General features: G+C 45.9%; 8 protein-coding genes across 8 annotated transcripts; 5 read left to right on the top strand and 3 right to left on the bottom strand.

The window, feature by feature from the left end:
- Positions 1–240: 240 nt before the first annotated feature.
- J056_000463 (uncharacterized protein) lies at positions 241–1,935 on the top strand (the record flags this gene model as incomplete). Its single annotated transcript, XM_009270091.1, has 1 exon — positions 241–1,935. The coding sequence occupies one exon, from the start codon at positions 241–243 to the stop codon at positions 1,933–1,935; it is 1,695 nt and encodes a 564-aa protein (XP_009268366.1).
- Positions 1,936–2,589: 654 nt separating this feature from the next.
- Positions 2,590–3,828, top strand: J056_000462 (Aqualysin-1; the record flags this gene model as incomplete). Its single annotated transcript, XM_009270090.1, has 2 exons — positions 2,590–2,820; positions 2,872–3,828. The coding sequence occupies 2 exons, from the start codon at positions 2,590–2,592 to the stop codon at positions 3,826–3,828; spliced, it is 1,188 nt and encodes a 395-aa protein (XP_009268365.1).
- Positions 3,829–4,502: 674 nt separating this feature from the next.
- J056_000461 (uncharacterized protein) lies at positions 4,503–5,648 on the top strand (the record flags this gene model as incomplete). Its single annotated transcript, XM_009270089.1, has 1 exon — positions 4,503–5,648. One exon carries the CDS (start codon positions 4,503–4,505, stop codon positions 5,646–5,648), a length of 1,146 nt encoding a protein of 381 aa, XP_009268364.1.
- Positions 5,649–5,752: 104 nt separating this feature from the next.
- J056_000460 (Kinetochore protein spc7) lies at positions 5,753–10,497 on the top strand (the record flags this gene model as incomplete). Its single annotated transcript, XM_009270088.1, has 4 exons — positions 5,753–5,935; positions 5,983–8,604; positions 8,649–9,867; positions 9,917–10,497. The coding sequence occupies 4 exons, from the start codon at positions 5,753–5,755 to the stop codon at positions 10,495–10,497; spliced, it is 4,605 nt and encodes a 1,534-aa protein (XP_009268363.1).
- A 1,230-nt stretch (positions 10,498–11,727) lies between these two features.
- On the bottom strand, positions 11,728–11,987 carry J056_000459 (uncharacterized protein; the record flags this gene model as incomplete). The annotated part of the gene is made up of 2 exons (XM_009270087.1): positions 11,728–11,883; positions 11,931–11,987. The coding sequence occupies 2 exons, from the start codon at positions 11,985–11,987 to the stop codon at positions 11,728–11,730; spliced, it is 213 nt and encodes a 70-aa protein (XP_009268362.1).
- Positions 11,988–13,807: 1,820 nt separating this feature from the next.
- J056_000458 (uncharacterized protein) lies at positions 13,808–14,223 on the bottom strand (the record flags this gene model as incomplete). Its single annotated transcript, XM_009270086.1, has 2 exons — positions 13,808–14,116; positions 14,158–14,223. 2 exons carry the CDS (start codon positions 14,221–14,223, stop codon positions 13,808–13,810), a joined length of 375 nt encoding a protein of 124 aa, XP_009268361.1.
- Positions 14,224–16,227: 2,004 nt separating this feature from the next.
- J056_000457 (CLIP-associating protein 1) lies at positions 16,228–18,635 on the top strand (the record flags this gene model as incomplete). The annotated part of the gene is made up of 3 exons (XM_009270085.1): positions 16,228–16,260; positions 16,310–18,252; positions 18,461–18,635. The coding sequence occupies 3 exons, from the start codon at positions 16,228–16,230 to the stop codon at positions 18,633–18,635; spliced, it is 2,151 nt and encodes a 716-aa protein (XP_009268360.1).
- A 1,525-nt stretch (positions 18,636–20,160) lies between these two features.
- J056_000456 (uncharacterized protein) lies at positions 20,161–20,434 on the bottom strand (the record flags this gene model as incomplete). The annotated part of the gene is made up of 2 exons (XM_009270084.1): positions 20,161–20,322; positions 20,372–20,434. The coding sequence occupies 2 exons, from the start codon at positions 20,432–20,434 to the stop codon at positions 20,161–20,163; spliced, it is 225 nt and encodes a 74-aa protein (XP_009268359.1).
- Positions 20,435–21,207: the final 773 nt, after the last annotated feature.

Here is a 21,207-nt window from a genome sequence, read left to right as displayed (position 1 = left end):
GTGAGAGACACGCTAATAGGGCCATGGCTGTGGCTCTGAAAATGAAAATTATTTCACTCAAATAAATCGTATGTGTATTGTACACTGTTATTTTAAATTCCAATCTCGCTGTCAACGCGGAGATTGGTTGACGTACGTATGGGCTGTCGACGCGTGCATAGCTGTCAGCACGCGCTTGGCTGATTTATTTATCTTATGTATGAGTTCTCGTATTATAACAACCCAAGCAATCCACCCAACATGAATATCAGCCTCATCCCTGATTCGAATCATATCAGCATGCATGGAACCACCAGAACGTGCTCGCAGTACAGCCTTTCTGGCAATATAATCATTTCTATCCCTCCTCTACAGCGCAAGAAGCTCCGGATACACTCGCTCTCTGTCACCTTCCAAGGCTGCTCCCAGTACAGCGATGCTGAAGGCAGACTCAGTTCTCACCGCCTAGCTCACAATTCTGACCAGATCATTAAGCGGGGCAGCGAGCCTTCCACTTTCGAGAATGACTCAGAACACCCAATCAACGTTTCTGTCGTCTTTGATCTACGTTTGAATGGCTGGCTGCCACCAAGTATGTCCCTGCCATCCTCACGTACCTCTTACTCCTTATTCGCAAAGATGGAGTCCACCGTTGAAGCTGCTGAGAACAAACGCAACTCGCTCCTCTGGCCTCTCAACAACTCCATCAAGAAACACACTGTGCTCGCGCCTGAGTGTGAGATATTCATCAGCCGCCACCGCAATCAGCACCTCCGCTCACGCGTGCACAACATAAAGTCGCAATGCCCCACACACGACACACGCGACTTCAAACCCGTGCGTATTGGGATCAAGACGCCCATGTGGTATTTCACCGACGACGACGAGCTCAAGTTGGATATATTTACGGGGCTTGTGAGTGATGAGGAGGGCGATAATTGTGAAAGCGGTGATAATGGGAGCAGGCGCAATGCAGGTGGAAATGGAAATGGAAATGGTCACGCGACACAGGCGCGTCTCGAAAGTCTCCAACTTGGCTGCATCGAGGAGATACACTACACTTCAGAACCACGTCAACGCTATCTAGCCACATACCCGCTCCCACAATGCCAACCACCGCAATACCCACTCATCCCGTTTGCTCACGCATACCAGGAACACGCGCTGAGCGATATAGCTAACACGCTTGGGATAAGCAGTGTCCCCACATCCTACACGCGCTCACGCCTAGTCGCACGTGGCGTAGGTCCCCCGCCTGCCACAGCGGCTTTTGCGACGCATACGTTCGGTGAGGAGGGCGTAGATATTGGGGGGAAGCTCACCGCACGCATCGCCCTCACCTTGCCCATGCCCACCAAGGGGGAGCGTGAGGGAGGTCAGACAAAGGGTCAGGAGCTACACAACAACACTGAAACTGACTCGGACAAGCACCCACATTCACACTCACACGCTGCCACCTCATCCCCTTACCCTGACTGCGAGACGCCGTATGTAAAAATAAGACACGCGCTGCGGCTTATACTCAATATTGTGCGCAAGATTCCCGGAGACGGTGAATGGCGGGGGGAGAGCATTGACATTACCATACCGGTGTGGTTCAGCAGACGCTCGAACGATAGCATGCTCGAAGTGCAAGCGCAGCGCTTGGCTCTACTCAAAAGCAAAGGTCTCCTTCCACCCTCACAGTTGCCCGCATATAGCCAGCTGTACACGGACGAAGGGACGCAGGTGGAGGATGAGGAAGGCCCACCGCGTTACAACAAGCAGCCTGATTCTACGGAAGAGACTCTGCTGCTGGCGGAGGAAGTCAGGAGAGGTGTGCATGTCCCACCGAGACTGGATCTCAGCGGTCATAATAACACCAACACCACCTTCTTCGATTACACCTCAGGCGTCAACTCGCCCATCTCACCAGAACCTTTCGTCATCACCGAACGTTCATCTTCTCTCGTATAATTCAACACCGCTAATGTCACCTTCACTGCCCGCTGGATGGAATAAATTATTTGACTACACTACTAATCGATACTATTACGTTAATTGTAGGTGTGTTTTTGTGTTGATGTTTCGTTTCTGACTTGAGGGAAATATTAAGACAACGTCGATCCACCAACGACTACTTGGAAGAAACCGAGCAAATTTATACTCAAATTGAAGAAGTTGTTTGGAAAGTCGGAGGTATCGGGAGCATCCGGAACTAATGGTGCGCCCGTCCCTCATAGCTGGATGGATGCTCCTGGCGCACAACATGATCAATACCGTCAGAAGAGACAAATCCAGGGCAGTGGCCAAGCCAAGGGGTTTGCGGTACCAATGGGAATCGTGGGTCTCGGTTCGACTGTGTGAGAATTGTTGTCTTTGCAAGCATTGTAGTGAAGTTTTTCCTGTTTCCGCAGCACCATATAGGATACCTCCAAATCACGCTTGGAAACATCTAGCGCTGCTCACGCCTTATTTATTATGCATATCACTTTCCCAATAAGGATAAAATTAATACGTGACGTGACGGCTGGTTCGGTTAAATTGCACTGCGGTTTAATTGAATTACTGATATTGCTCGTATTGCTCCCATTGCTTCCATTACTCCCTTCAAAACATCAGAAACAACCGATGCGCATTCCATTCATCCTCACACTCGCAGCCGCTGCCAGTGCCAGTCTTCTCGACAGCCTGAGCCTTGGCGGAGGAGTGAGTGAAGGGAACTACATAATGAGTTTCAAAGAAGACACCGACCAAAATGCCCACTATAGCATGCTCGAGGGGCTACTCGGAGAGCACAGCACCATCAACCACAAGTACGATGGTTTTTTCAACGGCTACGCCCTGTCTATGGGAAGTGGGGTGAGTTGAAATTGCTGCGCACTACAGAAAAATTCTAACACACCTTTGCAGCTGCTCGGCAACCTATTCGACACCCTCCTCGCAGACATAGCCGACATGGAGGAGGATGTGCCAGTTGAAGCGTACGCGACGCAGAGCGATGCGACGTGGAATCTGCAGCGGGTAAACCAGCGCAATGCACTGCCAGCGGATGCGTCGCCCCATGCGCAAGACTACACATACAGCTGGACTGGCGCGGGAGCTGGAGTGGATGTGTATGTGATCGACACAGGCATCCGTACATCGCACACCGAATTCGGCGGCCGCGCATCTTATGGCTACAACGGCACATCAGGCGATGGCACGGACCAGGTGCACCACGGTACGCACGTCGCCGCCCTCATCGGCGGTGCCACCTACGGGACGGCGAAAGAAGCGTCGCTGATCAGCGTCAAGGTTCTCAACGCTGATGGGCAAGGCAAGGCGAGTGATGTACTCGCTGGTGTTAATTGGGCGGCAAATGCTGCTAAGAACTCTGACAGACCTAGCATTGCTTCTCTCAGTCTTGGAGGCCCTGCGAGCAATGCTATGGATAGCATCGTAAGCAGCGCTACTGCCGCCGGAGTTCATTTCGTAGTTGCTTCTGGTAATTATAATGAAGACGCTTGCGCTTCGTCGCCAGCCAGAGTCAGCTCCGCTATCACGGTGGCAGCGTCCAATATCGACGACACTCGTGCTCCGTTCTCGAGCTATGGGGATTGCGTCGGTCTTTACGCTCCTGGTGTCGATATTCTGTCGGCGGGTAACGCAGACGATCAGGCTACCCTCTACCTCAGCGGTAGTAGCATGTCGGCACCTATCGTGAGCGGGTTGCTCGCTACCCTTATTAGCAACGAAGGCGATATGGATGCAGGGAGTCTTCAGTCTCGCCTGCTCGCGCTCGCCACGGACGATATCGTCGCCAATTCTAACCCAACCGATCCTAACGCGGGGAACGCTACAATGGCGTATTACAATCCAACGCAGTAGAGTGGTGTTGTGATTTTATTAGATTCTTTTCATTCTCTCTGCTCTTCTCAGCAGTTCATCAGCTCATCGCCTCGTTTTCATCTGTACAAATCTCGGACGCTGCCATTTTCTCTCTCACTCAACTCTGTTTGGCATTTGCAAGCTCAGTTCTTCAGGAGGAGGGACAGACTTGCACTGAAAGTTGCACTTAAACCTAAACTTACTCGTATACATGATTTTTTTGCTACACTTTTCTTGTACTGTATGCTGCGTGCTGTGTATGTGTGTGTGCATTAATTTCACTCTCCAGCCTCCCGTGCAGTCGACTAAACAAGATCCAACGACTCAACGTACTCCACTCGAACACCTCCACAAATCCGAACGATATCAGCAAGTGCTACCGAAGTATGAAAACGGCATAGAGTTTGCAAGTCTGTATAAGTATTTTGTATATTTGTGTGTTTGTTTATGTGTCTATATTCAGTACGATTTCGTCATGCTCGTCCGACCTCCGAGCAGTTGAAAACGGCGCCGAATCGGGTGAGAAAGTGGAGATGTAAGGATTTTAGAAGTTTGCGATTACTGCAAGCCTTACTAGCTACCCATAGCCTCGAAATTCAGCCCCCAAACAATTATTTGTACACTTGACCAAGAACCATCAAGAGCGATCACCCACCTACACCCAGATTGCCTCAATGAATCAAGAACTAAATGGCTACATATATGACTATCTGTATAAAAATAATTTAGTCAAAACAGCCCAGCAGTTCCTCGCGGAAACTCAATCGAAGCCGATACAAAATGCGCTGCCAGAGCCTACGGTTAAGATAGATACACCGAAATCATATCTATTTGAATGGTTTATGATAAATCTTGAGCTGCAGTATCAAAATCAATTTAGATCACCGAATTACTATGAAATAAACTATAATCTCCAACAGCGGTATGATATTTCACAGAAGAAGTACATGATGAAGCAGAGGGTACAGCCACGGCCATATCCGGGGCATCCAAATGCCGGGGGCGTAGGAGGAGCGAGTGGAGCAGGAGGAGCAGGGGGACCAGGAGGAGTAAATGGAACGCCGAATGCACACAACAATGCCCAGCATACACCGAACCCAAACAACACGCCAATGATGAGACCTGGAATGAATGTGAATTTGGGGATGGGTATGGGTATGGGAATGCCGTCTATGCCGCCCCCACCGATGCCAGGCCACCATCCACAACCATCACCCCATTTGCAGCATGCACAAGTGCAGGCACAAGTGCAAGCGCATGCACAGGCACAAGCGCAGGCACAAGCTCAGCAACAGCAACAGCAAGCCCAACACGCCCAACACACATCACACTACCAGCCACAAATTAACGGATACTCGCCAGCGGACGAATCGCCCAAGCAGCGCGTAACCAGACAGAACAAGCGGATTAATAAGAAGAGGAGGTCCAGGGAGGATGATGATGAATCGTTCAATAACGACGACGGAGGAGCGACGCCATCGCAGGAGAATCAGTCGCCTGCCATCACACCAAGTGAGATATTGGCGAATATCGATAACCAGCAACATAACAGCACTCCAAGCAGCGCGGAGCAGCCGAGTGCGAGTGGTGTAGGTGGTGTAGGAGGTATAGGGAATTCTGGTAGCAGCGGTAACGCAGGAAATACAGGAAATACAGGAAATACAGGAAACACACCAGCACCTTCAAGTAACCCTCCTAATCCACCCACTCAACCACCACCACCTTCAGAACACCACGACTCATTCTTAGACTTTAACATGCCGAATGATCTACCGCAAATGAATGAACTGAATGAAATTTTTAATGATCCGTTGTCTTAATTTTAGTAAATTGTATTTATTTTTATTATTTTTACTTTAATTTCCATTTCGGTTTTCCTTGTGCGATAACGACGACGTTACGCGACGCGTGAAGGCGAAGAGAGATGGACTCGCGTAGAAAGTCGACGACGTATCTAAACAACAAGGAAAATAAGGAGAATAGGAAGCTGCGTTCCAAGAGTCTGGGTGGTAGCGGTGGTAACCACGGAGATGGCAGCGGAGATGACCACCAAGAATCAGATTCAGACGCTGAACTTACACCCACGAAATTAGCAAGGAGGAAGGCTGTGCGTGGTTTGCTTTGATATCTACCACCACCACTCACACACGCTAGAAACCACGCCGCTCAATTCTCAAACCACAGCCACCACCAGATTCAGACGAGGAGGAGGAACTCCCGCAGAATCCTGTCAAGCACGCAGCACCTAGGAAATCTGAAGCGAGTCGCAGAGTCTCATTCGCAAGCCATTGCTTCATACGTTTGTTTGAAGATGAAGAGGGCAATAAACAGGCCTCTTCTAGCCCACGCAGGTCTCCATCCCCTAAAAAATCCCAACATCATCCACAGGATCATCACCCACAAGAAAACCAAGATTCAGACACCTCTGACATGTCCATAGCTACTCAAGACGTCACTCACGCGTTTAAGAAAGCTTTTGAGAGAAAAAGACCGCTTGATGGCTCTGATACTGAGTCTGATGATGGTCCAACACAAGACGCGAACGACGCAGAGGACAATACTATGCAAATGGATCTTACTGAGGCTGTTGGTCACGTGTTTAGTAAGAGTGATGACAACAAGTCGCCAAAAAACTCACCCAAGAAGTCACCCAAGAAGTCACCCAAGAAGTCACCCAAGTCTCCGAAATCACCCCAAAATTTACCAAAAAAGGTTATATCCCATTCGCCTACGCGTAAATCACCCAGATTATCATCACAGAGCAATAAATCATCTCCAATTCCACTCACAGCAGCAGAACCTGTTGCATTACCACCCCAACCACCCATGCAACTCCCACAATTCACTCTCTCACCCACAGCATCCGAGAAGAACGACAACGACGGCAACACCAATGTGGACAACAACGAGGATAACGAGAAGAACTCCTCCTCCTCCTCCAGTGAAGATGAAGCAGACACCACTATGGACTTCACCGTGTCCATGTCCCAAGCCGGTGTGCCCAAATTACCTCACTTCGAAACAGGCAGACGAAGATCGAGCCTAGATCGACGCAGCAGCGTCATTAAGCAGAACTCGGGCTCGCCAGAGGGTAGTAGGAGTGTCAGCGGACGTGTTGATAACAGCAGTAGCAGTAGCAGTGATGATGAAGAGGCTGACCAGCACATGCTAATGCAACCCCCACCTCCAGAACCTGCACCAATGCAGCACCACTTAGGTAACGGCAGTGATAGCGATAATGATAGCGATAGCAATACCAGTAAGAGTAACAGCAACGACGACATGGATCTCACCAAAGCTGCTATAACCCACATTGATCGCAATGACTCCACCGCACATAAGATAGCCGACGGGTCTATGACGATGGAAATGACCCAGGCTGTTGGAGGTATGTTGGGTGGAGAGAGGAGAGAGGAAGATGACCATGAGGAAAACGGAGAAAAAGCTAATAACCACCATCACGACAATAACTCAGTTGCTGATATGTCACTAGCTAGTAATACTACCCATAACAACGAATCTATGGCCATGGAGATGACCGGCGCCGTCGGTGGCTTGATGGAGGCCGAGAAGAGTGTCAATGAGACAAAGAACCATATCAACGAGAGCGACAGTGGTATTAGTGAGGATGATCAAGAAAACGAGTCAATGGCCATGGAGATGACTGGCGCCGTCGGTGGTTTGATGGAAGCCGAGAAGGGGGCAACGAACGATAGCAGTGACGAGGCAGCGGAAGAGCACGATCAAGAGTCAGCAAATGACGGAAAATCAACTGCCGACATGTCCTTAATTAGCAACCCTGCGCAGAATGAGTCGATGACAATGGAGATGACTCAGGCTGTCGGTGGACCTATGAACGTCCCCACCATTCCAGAAGAGAGTGACTCGAGTGACTCAAGTGACTCTGACGACAACGCAGACGCGACGATGACTATGGAAATAACCAAGCCAATCGGTAAGGGTATCCTAGTTAACGACGAGACGCGTCGTCTGCGGAAAAGTCTCGGACCGCGTGTCAGTCGTGTCAGTTTCGCACCATCTGTTAAAGCGTCACCCCTCAAGGCAGGCGCCGGTCCACGACCATCACTCAAGAGCGCCCTCAAAAGTAGCACATCATTCACTCCTGCTCCTGCTCCTGCTCCTTCGCCTAAAAAGGCCTCCATCTCCATCTCATCACCAGATGCTGAAAGTAAAGGAGGGAAACGCAGCAGCTTCGCAGCGCCCACTCAATCGAGTCTCATGAAAAAAGAAACGAAAAGCGTCAGACATAGTCTCGGAGGTGCCTTGGGTGGCGCTGGGACGAGCTCGCCGCTAAGAAGTGCCCTCAAGAACGCAGCTAAAAGTCCTAACAAGAAGAGAGCGTCTTTTGCTGGTGAGGTGAGACAGGATGATGGCGAAGAAGAGAAGAAAGAGCAAGACAATGATCTGGAGTGGGAACGAAATTATGAGCATAAACAGCAACAGGAACACCAAATTAACACGGAAAAGCTCATGTCCCCACTCGTACAGCGTCTTCAGCTCGCCTCGCCACTTCGTCCTTCCCCACTTAAACTCGATGTTGCAGCTGAGAAAGGTGGCGAGAAAGAAAAACTCACACACAAACCAAGACGAAGATCTTCACTAGCACTCTCCACACAAGCGCTCGAAGCTACACCTGACACACTCGCAACTGAAAAGGAGCAGGAGGAGCAGAGTAAGAATGACAGGGAGAGGGAGTACGAGCGCGAAGCTGAAGAGGAGCGCGTGAAGGAGGAGCAAAGGAGGAGAGAAGCTGAGGTGGGTTTTGTATACTAGTGAAGGAGAATACTAACGTGACGCAGCAAGGACGCAATACTACAACCGAAAGTGATGCGATGGACATGGATAAGACGGCGCCAGAACAAGAGCAAAGCGGCACACCAACTCGCAGACGCTCGCTACATGCACAGCAAATGACACCATCTAAACTGCGCAGATCGATCAGTGCCTCAAACCCAGGCTCGCCGATGAGCACTCCTAAACGTCAATCACTAAGGCTAGCGTCGAGTGTGACGACGCCACAGAAGGAGGCCTTTGCGAATACACATGAGCCCTCACCACAACCGGAAGCTGCACCCTCACCACTGCCGGCTCCACCAATCCGCAACGAATTTGCAGCAGGCCCCGAAACAGAGCGGATGATAGAAGGTTTAATGCAAGAGGAAGAACAGGAGGACAATGGCGAAAGCAGCGTCGAAGCACCGGTGCAAATCAGTCTCAACGATTTCCTCGAACTCACCGACATGAAATTCCTCGATGGGATTTCAACCATCAAGCGTCGCTCCACAGTGGGTCCGGGTGGTCTAAGTGGGGAAAATGCACCGATGCACGAGCCATCCTCGCTCGAATATCTGCGCGCACATGCGGTCACCGGCCCCAAATTGGAGATGATGTATTGGTGCTGCCACGAGCTGAAGCGCTACATCAGCGAGGGGATAGAGGCACTCAACAGCTACGAACGTGAAGTAGATAACGAGAATCCGCCAGTGATAGTTGATTATCTGCTAGCTAGTGAGGATATGCGCGTGCGTATTGAAGCGCAGCTCAAGATCGTGAAAAATAACTCGCGCCTGAACGCTAAGCGAGTGTGGTACGGCTGGAGGAAGGAGCTAGTGAGCGGTCATGCGGAGTCTCTCAACGAGTCCTTCAATGGTCTCGAGAAGGATGCCAGGGTACTACAGGAGACTAGAGGCGCACTTGGTGAGAATCTCCCGCAGCTACACGCCCTCAAGGACAAACTGGAGACGGAGCTGCGCAGAGAAAGAGACATTGTGCGCGATATCGCCAGCTGCGACAAGGAGGAAGTCGAGGGTCTGCGCGAGGCTATAGCGGAGCAGGCGCAGCCACTGGAGCTGTACAAAGCCGAAATAGCATCCAACAACGAGGAGCTTGCGCGTCTCAGAGCACGCCTCGAGGCGAAGCAAGAGACTCTGGCTCAAAACACACACACCATTGACAGTAATCGAAAAGAGTGGGATATGGTGCGCTGCCTTACGAAAGCGGAAGCCATGAAGCGGAAACGTGAGTGTGGTATTTGTGCGAGAGTAGCACTGCTGACATGTCGACACAGGCGAATATGAATCGCTGCAGATTCTGCACAGCTGGCAAATTGTGCACCTGTCGCAATCGACGCATAAGTTCAACTACGCGAATGAGTTGGCGCTGAGCATCTCACAGCAGGGGGTGGAAATGGACTTGCTTCCCCCAAAGAAAGGCGAGCTGCGCCCTCTGCTGGAATACCTCCTCGACTGTCTCCGTGGTCAGTTGACAGAGGAGGGCATATCACAGGACACTCAGCTCAGCTATACCTTGCAGCGCATATCGACCATATGGATGAACGTGAAGAATGTGCACGCTCAGTTCAAGCGTCTCGCCCAGGTATACAAACTCAGCTTTAATGTGTCGATAGAAGGAGATCTCGTCGTCACATTGGCTATCGTATTCAGATCACAAATGCGCAAATTGAACTTTGAGATCGTTGTGGGCAGTGATATGCTCGTCGATTTCGATCGCGCACTCAAGAAGGCTAAAGTTAAGACAGAGGTAGTGGATGGTGATGGCGTTGATACCGAAAGTATCACACACGAACTTCTCAAACAGTTTGGAGGCAATGATGGGATCCTCGAGGCATTCGAAGCGATCACTATCTAGCACATGATTAATCGATCTTAATTTAGTTACCATATATAATTTGACTTGTATTGTAATAATAGACTTGCTCAATCGAATACCTTTTTCCTTTCAGATACGTTTGAACAATGTGCCAAGTTTAAAGATCAGGATTTCATCCACTGATCACTTCTATTAAATCTGCAGTGTCTGATAGTACATCCCAGACATCGTCCCCAACAATCCCGACAACACTCCTCACGGAAGCCCCTTCATCACCCCTGAAAGGACCCCCGAAAGGACCTCCAGAAGAACTCCCGACAATAGTCCCGGAAATATTTCCTACAAGGATTCCGGTATCATCCAAAATATCCATCTTCAGTCTGACTTATGGTTAGATATGACCTGACGAATTACTGTGTACTAACAGTCACTGGCGCAGCAACTGTCATGCTAACAATGGTGGCAATAGCGGCGACAATTCCAATTTTCATTGCTAAAAGAGTGTATAGACCTGATAATTGTTTTAAGATGTCTTAATTTCGCGATGATGTCTAATGTGCTGTTCCTTAACGTGAAAATATTCAGTACAATTAATCCTAAATTGGCTGCATAGATCAAAAATATCTTCCTTAAGACAGCAAAGTTTTAGATGGCATCGTCACAGATATAAAAATGATCACCCTCGCCGTGCGAATAAGCGATCTCGCGTATCACTCGCACTAATCATAAAAAGCTATGACGTGAAGGCGATCGAGGATCTACAGGCATACGATCAAGAATGCGATAAGACTGAGCTCAACGGTATTTCCACAAGGACTCCGATTTGAAATATTTTTGTGTATTGTGCAGTTCAAGTGCTATCATTTCAATAGAAGCTGACCACTCTTTTTCTTTGTGTCGATACAAAACGCCAAACACAAGCGCGTTTCTACCAGATGTTAGCGCAAACACGAAATAGATACACACAGAATACAGCTAATTCACGCGAAGTACCTAAAGATAAAAGAGCATTAAAATGCAGCTTCATTAGAAAGGTGTACTGGTTGCTAACGCAAAATTACCATCTACATAAAAGTGATTGGGATTGGCAAGGCAATAGTAAAGATAAAATGCTACGGAGTCATTTTCGTTGAAAACTTGCAATAGTATTGCAAATTTAAGATATGTATCATGAGTGTGACAAATGAGAAAAATCGTACAAGCAGCGCAAGTGTGTCCAACACTTGTGCTGAGTCGATGTTACTGACGTTACAGATATCATTTGGCTGTTTAGAATCCAGCTGGAGCCTCAGGTACAGTAAATGCAGCTTCAACATTTTCAGTTGGTGCAAGGCCAAGATTTTTGAGTAACCCTGGTACTGCAGCCTTCTGGTCTTGAGTGAGCCCGAGTGCAGCGAGAAGGTCTGGGACAGCTTGCCCATCGCGCTATAGCTTTGCGTTAGTCACATGCTTTGAAAATGCCAGACACTTACTGTAACTGGTGTAGCGATGGTTGAGCCAAGAATAGCGGCTACAGAGGCGAAGATCATGAATTTCATTGCTACGAAAGAGTGGAACCTTTGAATGTTGTGCTGAAAGAAATTTTACGCAAGCTCAGCGAAGAAAAGCGAAAAAAATGGATCCATCTAGAGTGTGTCCCTGAACGCGTGACAAGGGATTTTCTACAAGTAATGATTTCTTTATTGCTTGCAGACCTTGCAGACAACAGAAGTAGCTCTTTTTGAAATGAAAGAGACTTCTGCGAATTTATCTGGCCGGTTTGAGCACAGCCTTGATGTTCCGAGTGGGCCGAACGTTGCTGGCCATCCACGCGCAGCTGATGACGCGCTAGAGTCGATGTTTGAATCTAAACATTAATGTAAACATGGGCGCATTGAAACACTGTAGAATTGCTTTAATGATACAGCTGCATGATTCGCCAAACACCCTCGAAGCTGTCCTCAAACAGCCGAATGGGTGCAAATTGACCACTTGGGAGGGTTAATCGAATGAATTGAAAGCCTTGATTATAAAAATTATTACGTTCCAGCTACATAAGAGCGCTCATGCTCTCAAAGATGCTACAAACATTGCACAATATAACCACGCATCTCGAGATCATCAATAAACAAATTTAGTGGATTTATGAGTGCTTTTGAATATTACACAATTCAACTCCTTCCTCACATCTCAGAAACGCTCAATCTTGACTCGTCTTGGATCTCCAACGACTTTAGGATGTGCTTATGTGATGAAAGGGCACTTTGACAAAAATTTGAGCACTGAAAAAGTTTGGTACAGTAATACATATTCTAACGAGCTAAAGCTGCTCAAGGTACTCTGCAAATGACCAAGTAAGTGAGAAGACGAACGCAAGAATGGCATATATTGACAATTTGAACAATATAGCAAGACAATCAATTTCATGATAAATTCAGCATTCCAAACATATTCTTATCAGCACTTCGCTCAATATCCACCAAATTGAGTTTTTCCACTACCACCTGTCTCATCTCAAATGCTGATTATGACTTTTGATGATCTCCAAATAAAATTGGTAGCTGTGATAGTAAGAAATATGACGTTGCCAGATTTATATGCCCGGCGCTCGAAATGGCGTCCTGCGCTCTGAAGGAAGCAATGATCCAAAATCACTCTAGAGCACGCTATATGATGTATATGGAATATCCTCCTCGTTTCATCGATGACATCGATGAGAATACAGCATTTCGATTGATATAAACCGCAAGCACTCAATATTTCAAATATTCCGCTTTATGAACGCGTATACGTTTTACGAAACATGGCGTTCATCGCTATAATCCTGGTACCAGGAAGAACTACTGTCGCTTCGACTCACATCATACTTGGTCGTATACATAAAAGCATAGAAAAGTATGGATCAGCAGAACACTGAAATCGGGGTCTGGCTTGCGATCACAGCCTTTTGAAATTTAGATCATGGGGGTGTAAGGGTAATCAATTTGCATTAGAGTCGTAGAGGCCAAGTTAGTAAGAACGGTTATTTTCATATTCCAATTTCTCTCCCTGAAACATACTAAAACTAGTTTTATTATTGCAGAGCGCTACACAACTCCAGCAAGGATATGAACACGTTCTAGCTCTTCACAAACCTATTCGCTACGGACTTATAGCAAAATTGCTCTGCTCAAGTTTTTAGTCATTGAAGTGCTATGAAGAGCTAGTTTAAAGTAATTTGGCTCATCACAGCCAATTGACAAGTCAGCTTTATTTTTAGACATTACAATGCGGCACTAATTAACACACTAATTTGTAATAAAAAGTTTAGAGTACGTGTTATATACAAAAGAAAACGCTTAGCTACATGCCGCAGCTGCGATAACATCACTTAAAAAGGCAAATCAGAAGACGCCAGCTCAAAGGCCAGCTTGAATTTTGGGAGCGGCAACCTCACGCTTAGATGATTCTTCAGTTCCGTTTTTGATAATTTTGATAAACCCTTGATGTCAAGATCAAACGATTTATCTTGTAGGCCTATCAACTGCTTGTCATCGCGCTTGCTGGTTGAGGATGAATCAGTTCCGTTGAAGATAATTTTGACCAAAAGCTTGATATCAGGATCGATAGCTTCATCTTGAAGGCTGATCAGCTGCTCGTCACCACGCTTGGTGGGAGCTATATCATTTGGAAGGTAATTCTGCATTCACTTTAGCAGTGACAAAGTATTATTCAACTTACAGCAAACAGCACTACAGAAGCAGCAGCGCAGATGACTGATGAGACGACAAGTAAAGACAATCTCATTGTACTTACCTTGTTATTCTAGTAAAAAGATTGTATTGGTGGCTATTTTAAAAATAGAGAGTCTTAAAGTTAGAGTATGGGTTATCCAACCCGGCCAAGCTTTCAATCGTTCAATGTAATAGTGACGTTATTTACGTAAGATACTTGACCCTGTATGCTTAACTAACCCCGTCTTAGTCCCAGTAAGCAAAACAACAGTGTCTTAAAGATGTTTCGAAACAATACATATTGCAGAAGGTTTCCAATTTTAGACTGCAATTGCTCGGCATGAAATTGTGGTTCAGGTACGCTTGGTTCTCAGATGGGTACCATATGGTAACAGCTATGTCTCATATGAATTTCACTTGCTTCAAATTTTTGCGAAATATTGTGTGCGAGTAAGTAATGTCGCTTAGCACGCCGCTATCAGCGAATATTTGTCATGATATGGGGCTGATGAAGTAATTTGCCTTCGTGTGTCTCCTATAAGTGGTGAAGCTCTTCGATTGCTCTGTAAGCTACCGTATTAATGAATACCTGAGCATCCACTAAAGAGACAACTTTGGTTAGCCTGTAATGTAATGTTTGTTCAATGACTTGGTAAGTGTGGGTTTCCTTGCATACATTGCTAATCGTCTGTTCCTCGAAACATTTAAGAATTATTTTTCCGTAATTTAGCTCGATCAACTGTCACCATCCCCATAAAAGCGAGACATTAAGATTGTAACGAAGATGACGCAATTGCGCTTTCATTTAAAACTCACTCAATTAACAAATGTGTACAACGTGAAAGGTGGGAAGATAACAATAACAATTAAGTAGAAATTTGAAAGCTCTTAGGCGCTTCCCGTAGCCCTGAGAAAAATTCAGAGACCAGCTTGTCTTTCCGCAACAGTGTCTTCGCGCTTTTTGAGAATGTCGTTAACGTGAGCTCCAACAACAATTATATTATCCTCGTGATTGCCATACTTGGATGATTCTCATTACCATTCGTGTAGATATCGATTAACTTCTGAATCTTGAGTTGAATAGCTTTATTTTGAATACCGAGCAGTTGACAATCTCCACGCTTGGTATATTTAGCAGCAAAATAGTTGAGGAGCTTTCCGACAGCAGTATCTCGGTTCAGAGAACCGAATGTCTCAAGTATATTTTGATCAGCTACAGACAGATCTTGAAGAGATCCACCGTCACGCTTAGTGTAGAGGTTAATTGAATTTTCAGGATCAGTATCAATTGTTTTGTCTTAGAGTTCAAATAATAGACAATCATTACGCTTGGTTGGTTCAACTTGGCCCCGCAAGTGTGCATCAATGATACGGTGTACAAATGGACGTTTGTGCACTTACAGCCAAAGGTACAGCGGCAGCAATATCTAACACTTCGAAACTCATTGATTTAGACAAAGCAAAAGGGTGGAAGTTGTATTGTACGATCAATCTTGATATCGTGGATGCCTTTCTAAGTGCCTCAATATGACGTGGAAGGTCCAGGGACCATCGATAAAAAGAACACTTGCAGACGGCAGAGACGTGTAATGACTGGGTCTTGATTGATATTGAGACATTATACTACAGCTCGCAAAATTTTCAGATAAAGTCATGACCATTGCAGACGATATTATGCATTTGAAGCACTTATAAAACAGAATATGTGTGTATTGCAAAATTTTAGCAGCCTACTTTATTGCCAAAGGTTGAGGTGCAGCGGAATTGATCGCGGGAGCTAAGCATAAAACGTTCGAGTAGCTCATTTGATAGGGATTATTGAGATGCAATTATATTTAGATAAAATGTTGTTATTTGAGCTTATATTCCAATATTTTACGTTATTCAGCTAATTCGACTGGAAGTTAGAGATAAGGGGGATATTTCGATGAGAATGAAAGTGATTTAACGCGTAATACAAGGAGACAACTACTACTATTTTACTCGATGAGCAAATTGTATTTACCAAATTGAGTAAATACGCGTTGCGCTTCTATCAAGAGTACAACGACGGCGATATAAATCAAACGCCCCGATTATGGGAATGAAGCAGGTGCCTGATGTGATAGAGGTTTGTGTTTTCTTCACTTACTTCAAATCTGTTAATTTCTTTTTCGCAGACGAATTCGGAAGCCGCACTAGAAACTAAGATTACAGCAATTTCCAGCTTAAACTTACACGAGAATGAGGAGAATTGGGATAAAATTGAGAACTCTTTAAAAGTGTTAGCAGCTGTTACCAACGGCGGCGGGTACAAGCATTCAATCTATTTGGAGATCCTACGCAATCACTCTGAGGGATTCCTTAGGGCTTTGAACAGTGAGAGATCAAGAGTGATGTCAGCGGCTGTTGATTGCTTATCGATAATAGCACCACGGCTTGGTTCACTCTTTGATTCCTTCTGTGCCACTTTCATTCCAACTCTACTTAAACTCACTTCAAAGAGTACTAAGATATACGTAGTACGCGCTAAGAAATGCTTGATTACTATCATTTCATCTACTAGGCTACCCTCAATCATCCCTCACCTTAGAAATGCTTACTCTGACAAAGCTCAGTCTTTGCGTTTGGCTGTAGTTGAAGGTCTCTTGACTGCAATCGAGAGCTATGACACTCAATCTCTCAAATCTCGTATCACTGATATCGAAACTATTATGCGCGCTTGCGCCACCGACTCAAATGCCGATGTACGCGCTATTTCGAAGCGTATTTACGGTCTGTACACTCTCAAATTCGTTGACAGAGTGGATCAATTCACTGACCCACTCACTCCAACTATACGAAAATACTTGCAGATCGCACCAAGAAATGCTAATCAATCTAAAAAACCTTCCTTGCCACCTGCACCAGCACAACGCCCACAGCGCGAAAGAATAGAACACCTGGACACCGACAATGATGAGAATGAGCCTCTTTCAAGCAGTACAGGTGGCCCGTTGCGACCGACGCAGTCTAGTGCAAGTACAAGCAATACCAACAGTGACACTGGTGCAGTCCGCTTCTCAAAATCTACATCAGCAGCACAATCTGCCCAATCTTCGCAGCCTGCACCCCAAGTACCTCCACTACCATCCCGGTCGCTGTCTTCATCCACCCAAGAGCAGCGACATCCGACCACTGCAACCAGTGGTCCATCCAGGGTGGTATCTCAGCCCACCAAACCTGCATCTTCGTCGTCAAAATCATCAGAGAGGCCGCGAAGCACTACTCCTACAGCTACCACAGGTGCACGTAGGCCGATATCCAAGCTTAGTGGTAGTAGCAGTGGTGCAGGTGGCGGTGGTAGTGGTAGTAGCAGCACAGTCGGCTCGAGCACAAGTGGTCCTAGACGCCCAGCTGCCGGTATCGGACTGAGGAAGACGGAGCAGAAGGCTTCAGATCAACCTACCTCCTCAACAGCTGGATATACACGCTTCGCGGTGAAACCACTCCAGTCTAATGGTAAAGAGACTCAGGAAAAGCCTACTGGAAGAACTATGGCCGCAGGTGTACGTGCCAAGATCCTCAATATCCAGGAGAGGAACTCGCTCAAGAAACAGCAGAGTGAGAGCAGCGCTAATAAAGATGAGGATTATGACAGCAACGGAGGCAAGAACAATAAAAGCAAGGACATTGGCAGTAGTGGTAAAGACGAGGAGAAGGATACAGAGAAGGACAAGGTTCAAGAGGAAGTCGAGGACAAGGGCCAGAAAGCAAGGAGAGCGCCCACAAAGTCAACTGACACGAAGAAGGACAAAGGAACGGTGGGCGCACTAAAGGAGAAGAAGAATGAAAAAGGTGCGCCTACGAAGGTTTTACAAAAGAGGAAGGTGGTCTCGTCGCGGCCGAATGCACCGCCAAACAAGCCCCCACCAGCGGGCGAGACAAAAGCTGCAAAACCATCCCGCATCACTAAACCTCCAGTGCCGAAAGTTGTCCCAGCGAGACGAAAGGCAGCACCATCATCACAACTAGCACAACCCAAACCACCGACCGATGTAGCCGAGAAAGCTAAAGATATTCCTCTGCCACAAGCTGATGAAGATGAGTTGTCGGATTTATTCGCTGGGTTTAACTTGAAGGCGTAAGTGAGAGGCTCGCATTGAAAATTTGCACATAACATACTTCATTGACCTGTAACAATTCGTCATTTCACTAATATAGAATTGATCATCCCGAATTTGAGACGTACGTATAGAAATTGACTGATAATCCAAAGATCCGAAATATATTTAAAAACACTAAGCGTTGATTAGATCCACATTGACATTCTAGTCATTAATGTCTGTCAGCAATCAAGTTGTTTGTGTTAGCGGTCTGGGACAATATTGCTCCGAAATCTTCGGCTACTCCATCGACATCGACAAGTTCTTCAATAAGATCTTCATCGTTCCAAAGGCATGGTCAACTGAGCTAGAGGAAAATCTGCACACTCATGGCTGCTGGTACAGCAATGGTCAAGACTAAGATGGCGGCTACAACGGCGAGGATTCCGAGTTTCATTTCCAGAAATTTTAAGGAACATGAGGGTTGTCTTGAAAGGTTCTAACATTACGGATATTTTTCAGCGGTGATTTTCTAGTCTGCTGTGCCTTAATTTGTAACAGGAATTTTTTGTGACAGTCGGTCTTCAGGTTAGCTGCATACATTGAAGACGGCTGATGTGCGCGGCTGATGTGAAACAATTTAGCTAATATTTTCCGTCATTTGATCGCTGCGTCTAAAATTTTCTGAACCCAATGCTTTCGATCGCATGATAATTAATCATTCGCGATTGTGTAAGCATACGCGATCATGAGTCTCCCTTGTGGCAATCGTTGAGGCGTGTTAGGACGTGGATGTTATCGAGTATCACTCCACCACGTGCGATTACATTTAGCTATCGATAGCGAGCTTTGCTTACATATGTATATCCAAGCAATCCGCAAACCTGCAACAAGACTACACTCAACACCATTGCCACTAAAGATGATAGTTTGAGATAAACTCATGCATAATGCACTCTAAACACTATATTGTTATTGAAAGTCTATCAATCGTTATCTTTGCTTCGTTACTACACATCAAAAACACACGTTTCGCCATAAAAATGTATGGTTGTACTAATCAATGAAAATTACCGCCTGTTTCATCTGCTCAATTCCCCACAAATTTGAGATTGCCTGCTAAGTGGCTTTCAGAGAACGTGTTTTGGCTGCTTTTGGCAATAGGGATACAAATTTCAGCACTAAAATTCCTACTAAACTTCAATCTTTTTTTAGAGTTGTGGTGTAGTGGGTGTCTAAGTTCAGCTGTTGAGTCTTTAGGTACAAAATCATCGACCTTGGTAAAGAAGCCTTATAATCTTGAGTGAGCCCGAGTGCAGCGAGAAGGTCTGGGACAGCTTGCCCATCGCGCTATAGCTTTGCGTTAGTCACATGCTTTGAAAATGCCAGACACTTACTGTAACTCTGGTGTAGCGATGGTTGAGCCATAAATGATGAATATCACTGCATTGAGTGTTGCAAACGAGTGAAGAGCTTATATGTCGTCTTGAAGAGATTTTGCGCAAATTCCGCAAAGAAAGATAAAAAGGTCCTTCTAAGCGTGTCCCTGAACACGCGACAAGGTATTTCCCGGAGCTAGCAATCTCCAGCTTATGCATAAAACAAATTTAGCTTGCTCAGAAATGACAGAGCTCTCATCGATTTTCCATGGCTGTTTTGAGCAGTCTTGATTTTCGTTGGTCGAACGTTGCTTGTCGTTTATCCGCAAATGGCTTCAATTGAGCGGAAAGACATAGAATGGCAGCGCTCTACCAGCATGACTTGCAATTATTCTGTTGCAAGCAGATGGCGACACGCTATCGTTATAAGAACTAATATCAAAGACACTGAATTAATTTGGTAAAGTCATGGTAGAAAAATCATTACAATGATATAAAGTAAATCATAGCTAAATCCTATAGCCATGTGAGAATTTTATAAAAAGGGAATCATGAGTCAACATCAATTCAGAGGCCGGCTTGAATCTCTGAGATGGCAGCCTCACGCTTGCTTGAAGATAAATCTTGTGGTACGAGACCGAGATCCTTGAGCAAATTTCCGAGGACTGATTGTTGGTCTTGAGTCAAGCCAAGGTTCTGGAGCAAGTCTGGAACAGCTTGGGTTTCACGCTGTCGTTAATTCAGCTTGATATTACGAGATAAAAAGTTAACAACGCACAGCAACTGGAACTGCTGCTGCAGAGGCGATGGCGGCTGAGGCGACAAAGATAGAAAGTTTCATTTTCAAAAGAGTGTGATGGTTCTGATTGGAAGAAGAGTAAGTGGAGCTGATTTTATACCTGGAAGACTGCGACTGAAACCTTTTCGATCATATTGCGTGATAATACGCGGTAAATTAAGTTACCGGATAAGTCTCACAATGTTTCACTGTATAAATGTCAAACAAATAAGACAAATTAGTCTTGAAATTTCACTTACGTCTCCTAATTCGGTATGGACCAAAGATCATCTTTGAAAGGGACTTTTGATGCAGGTTTCTCGAAAGTATTCTTAATTTTCACGAGCGCACGGACCACCAGCAAATTTTCGGTGTATCTTAAATTCAGTTATATTAGACCAACTCTGGCATCCAGCATGAGTGTGAATATATTAAAGAGTCTGTCCCGGTGAAATGCTCAAGTTAAAGGAATATTGCTCCACTACAACAACATCCGAAATGACATAATGATCACAGCTTCTTTAATTATCGAATTCTGGTGCTGGGTTTTCGCAGAAAAAGAGAATACATACTTATACTCATTCCGACATCGCAGATTTTGGTTCGCGTAGGTTGAAATTGCGGCGTGAATCGCGTATAAATAGCCATATGACATAAGCAGGGTCTCCGAATGATGTAAAACAGATTAAATCTCTAGAACCTAAGGTGAGGGAGGGAAGTAAAGAGATTGCTTAGAAGACACAGATATCCTAATATGCTCTCCCAATTACGATAAATATAGATTCGATAAACCTCAACGTGAGTCAAGTGTGCCCAGCTATGTGTTTGCAAAAGCT

This window comes from Wallemia ichthyophaga (assembly GCF_000400465.1).
Source record: "Wallemia ichthyophaga EXF-994 unplaced genomic scaffold scaffold10, whole genome shotgun sequence".
Taxonomy (NCBI): Eukaryota; Fungi; Basidiomycota; class Wallemiomycetes; order Wallemiales; family Wallemiaceae; genus Wallemia; species Wallemia ichthyophaga.
The sequence above is the reverse complement of the archived record's forward strand: the minus strand, read 5'-3'. Positions and strand labels throughout refer to the sequence as shown.